The sequence below is a fragment of the Pygoscelis adeliae genome, unplaced genomic scaffold, assembly GCF_000699105.1.
Source record: "Pygoscelis adeliae isolate BGI_AS28 unplaced genomic scaffold, ASM69910v1 Scaffold17, whole genome shotgun sequence".
NCBI lineage: Eukaryota > Metazoa > Chordata > Aves > Sphenisciformes > Spheniscidae > Pygoscelis > Pygoscelis adeliae.
In genome coordinates this window covers 2336504-2339235 of record NW_008825234.1, presented here as the reverse complement: position 1 = coordinate 2339235, position 2732 = coordinate 2336504, and the positions used below count along the sequence as shown (strand labels likewise).

Below are 2732 nucleotides of genomic sequence, written 5' to 3'. Positions count from 1 at the left end.
CTAATCACATACACAGATACCAACTGCTTTAGCCACTGTGCAATACTAGTTTTAGTGTAACACAGACAGGAGTCCTCCAAAGGCAGGACTGCAGTTAGATGAGTACTATGAAACTGCACTTTTAAAATCCATGCCTGAAGATTTCAAAATACAGTAATAGATATGACACAGGTATAATACTGGGGCTGGGAGAAGTTACAGGAACATGCTACATGTCATAAAGAGGACAAGTTTTTAAGATGTGGACTACATAATGATATAGTAAAATAGAGAACAGTATAGAAGAGGCACTGATATCCACATAGACATATTAGTGTTGCATTCTAGCAATGAAGAGACTAGATGAGAGCAGGAAGGCCATTTAACACAAATGACTATACTGCTGCTGTTAAATTCATACCCAGCGGGACTACTCATACCTACACCCCTCCTCAGCCACTCTCTCCCTCATTGCATCCCTTCAGTGTGCCAGCCCTGCCTTCTGTACAGTCTAACATGTGATGTGGATGTGGCTCTTCCTGCAGCTTAAAAAAAAATTCTTGTCAGCACACGATGGTAACAGAGACAGCAAGTTGGGATTTCTTAAGCCATTATTGCTGGCTAAAAATTGGCTACAGCTGTAGCTGGAAATACAGATAAGAGTTCTAAGAAATGCAACACAGTGCCCAAAGATGAGTTTTTTTATTGCGCCCTTTAGCAGTCAAATGGCAGATGTTATTTCAAGCAATAAGAGAAAGGACAAGACCACCCAATCACTTGAATGACTTCTCAAAAACTGAAGTAAACGTTACTTGACTAAACTACCAAGTTACAAAAGAAGGCTGTCATATTGAATCAATATTATTTACTTACCTCCTGGGACGCTTTTGCTTGTTTTTTGTGCGGCTTTTTCTTGTTGGCTTGGGCAGAATCCTTCTCTGTTAAGGAAAGCAGGGGGGGAAGGCATTTCTCAGTATCTAGTGTTTACAATCAACTTAAAAAAACCACACATATGCACCTTTTTTTTTTAAACTAGAAACAAATGCATGAAACACTGAAAAGGGAGACTTAAGTGTGCCCAAAGCTACACCAGCATTAGAACCTGGTATTACTTGCAGAAGCTGAAGTACTGGTATTGCTTATTTCTTATCTACTGATGCTGCATTCAGGGCACAGAAATAAAGGACTTTTATTTCACCCCCCTCCCCCATGCATACAACCAGGGTAGCTTACTATGTCATATTAGCAATCCAAACACACTTCTTTGGGAACAGAAATCTCAGAATTTTGTAATTTCTTAGATTGAGCTTACTACTCTGCTTCGCACCAGAGGCTATCTCAGTCTCACAGTTAGGTGACATCTGAGATCAAAACACTAGTTTGAATAATGAGATGTATTACACAATCCAGATCAAACCCTGGCGTAAATGTAATCTGTTCCAAAAGCAGCATCAACAGACATTTATACAAGCTTAGATCACTAAAACTTATTTTCCACTTCCCTATCTGCAAGCATAGATGTTTTAAAACATAGAGTTTTAGATGCAGTTGTAGCCACATGCAGTATTTTCTACCAACACATCACAGCTTCTCCATGACTGTATTCATGATGGGGTTACTGTAATCCAAATTGGATATTCAAAAGCAACAACATTTCACCTACAGCAAAAGAACTGCACACATTCCCTTCTAAAATGTGGATTACTAAACTGGCAGGGAATTCTCAAGCACTAAGTTTAAGTGAGCCAGAGGCACTTCATTAAAAAGTCTTCTTGGCCACATAAAGATCCAGGGTAAGGTGCCCTGGCTCTTAAAATTATGTTACAAATATTTTCCTAAAAAGAGCTTCAGTCTAACAACTAACTGTCCACTGCAGACAGATCTCCAGAGTTTGTCCACGCCTTAGTACTGCCCAGAGAGCCCTCCATCACCTTTTCATGGTTTAGCTCCTTCCATAAATTCAGAACTTCAGTCAGGTTTTTTCTTCCTCTCCTATTGACTTGAATCTTAAGTGCTTAGATTATGTCAGTGTAGTAAAGCTCCTATTAATATTTGCTCCCTTTAACTTTCAAGCTTTGCTTCTCAAACTTCTGAAGGAGAAAGAGACACCAGAACAAGAAAGTTATATCCTCCTCCAAAAAGCTTCACATCTCACCAAGTTTACATAGCCTTGGCTGCTAGGTGAAATCATTTTAGCTTACATCCACAGAAGGACAGTCATTACATTTGCTGCTGGTACAAAAATACACATTCTATCATTATTACCTTGAATGGACAAGACAAGATGGGTAGTAGCACTGGACAGGTTATCCAGAGAGGCTGTGGAATCTACATCCGTGGATGTTTTCAAAACTCAGCTAGACAAAACCATGGCTGACCTGACCTAATGTTGGCAATAGTCCCGCTTCATGCGCAAGACTGGACTAGATGACCTCCAAGGATCCCTTCAAATCAACATTTTTATGATTTTAAGTGCTTTACCTGAGCAATGAACACCACATGCTTTCCACTGAATTTCTTCTCCAGCTCACGAACTAGCCGCACCTGAATCTTCTGGAAAGATTTCAGCTGAGGAACTGGTACGAAGATAATTATGGCTTTTCTGCCACCACCCACTTCAATTTCCTGAAACAGAAGTAGAAAGCAAGCATTATCTAGGGGTCGAGAAGCAATGTTTGGTTTGATTGTGAATCCTCTGAACACAGATACTTGTTAGTCTTGCTTACAATTTGGAGGTGGGGGGGAGGGAAAGA

At 40.1% G+C, this 2732-nt stretch overlaps 1 protein-coding gene across 1 annotated transcript in view; it reads right to left on the bottom strand.

Annotated features, from left to right (window-relative positions):
* RPS7 (ribosomal protein S7) overlaps positions 1 to 2732 on the bottom strand; it is a 6630-nt gene that overhangs the window by 1792 nt on the left and 2106 nt on the right. Inside the window, exons 3-4 of the mRNA XM_009329302.1 lie at positions 2461 to 2604; positions 853 to 917 (exon numbers count right to left, since the gene is read on the bottom strand). Of these exons, the coding sequence (XP_009327577.1) occupies positions 853 to 917; positions 2461 to 2604 (209 nt within the window). The remainder of the gene's footprint in view (positions 1 to 852; positions 918 to 2460; positions 2605 to 2732) is intronic.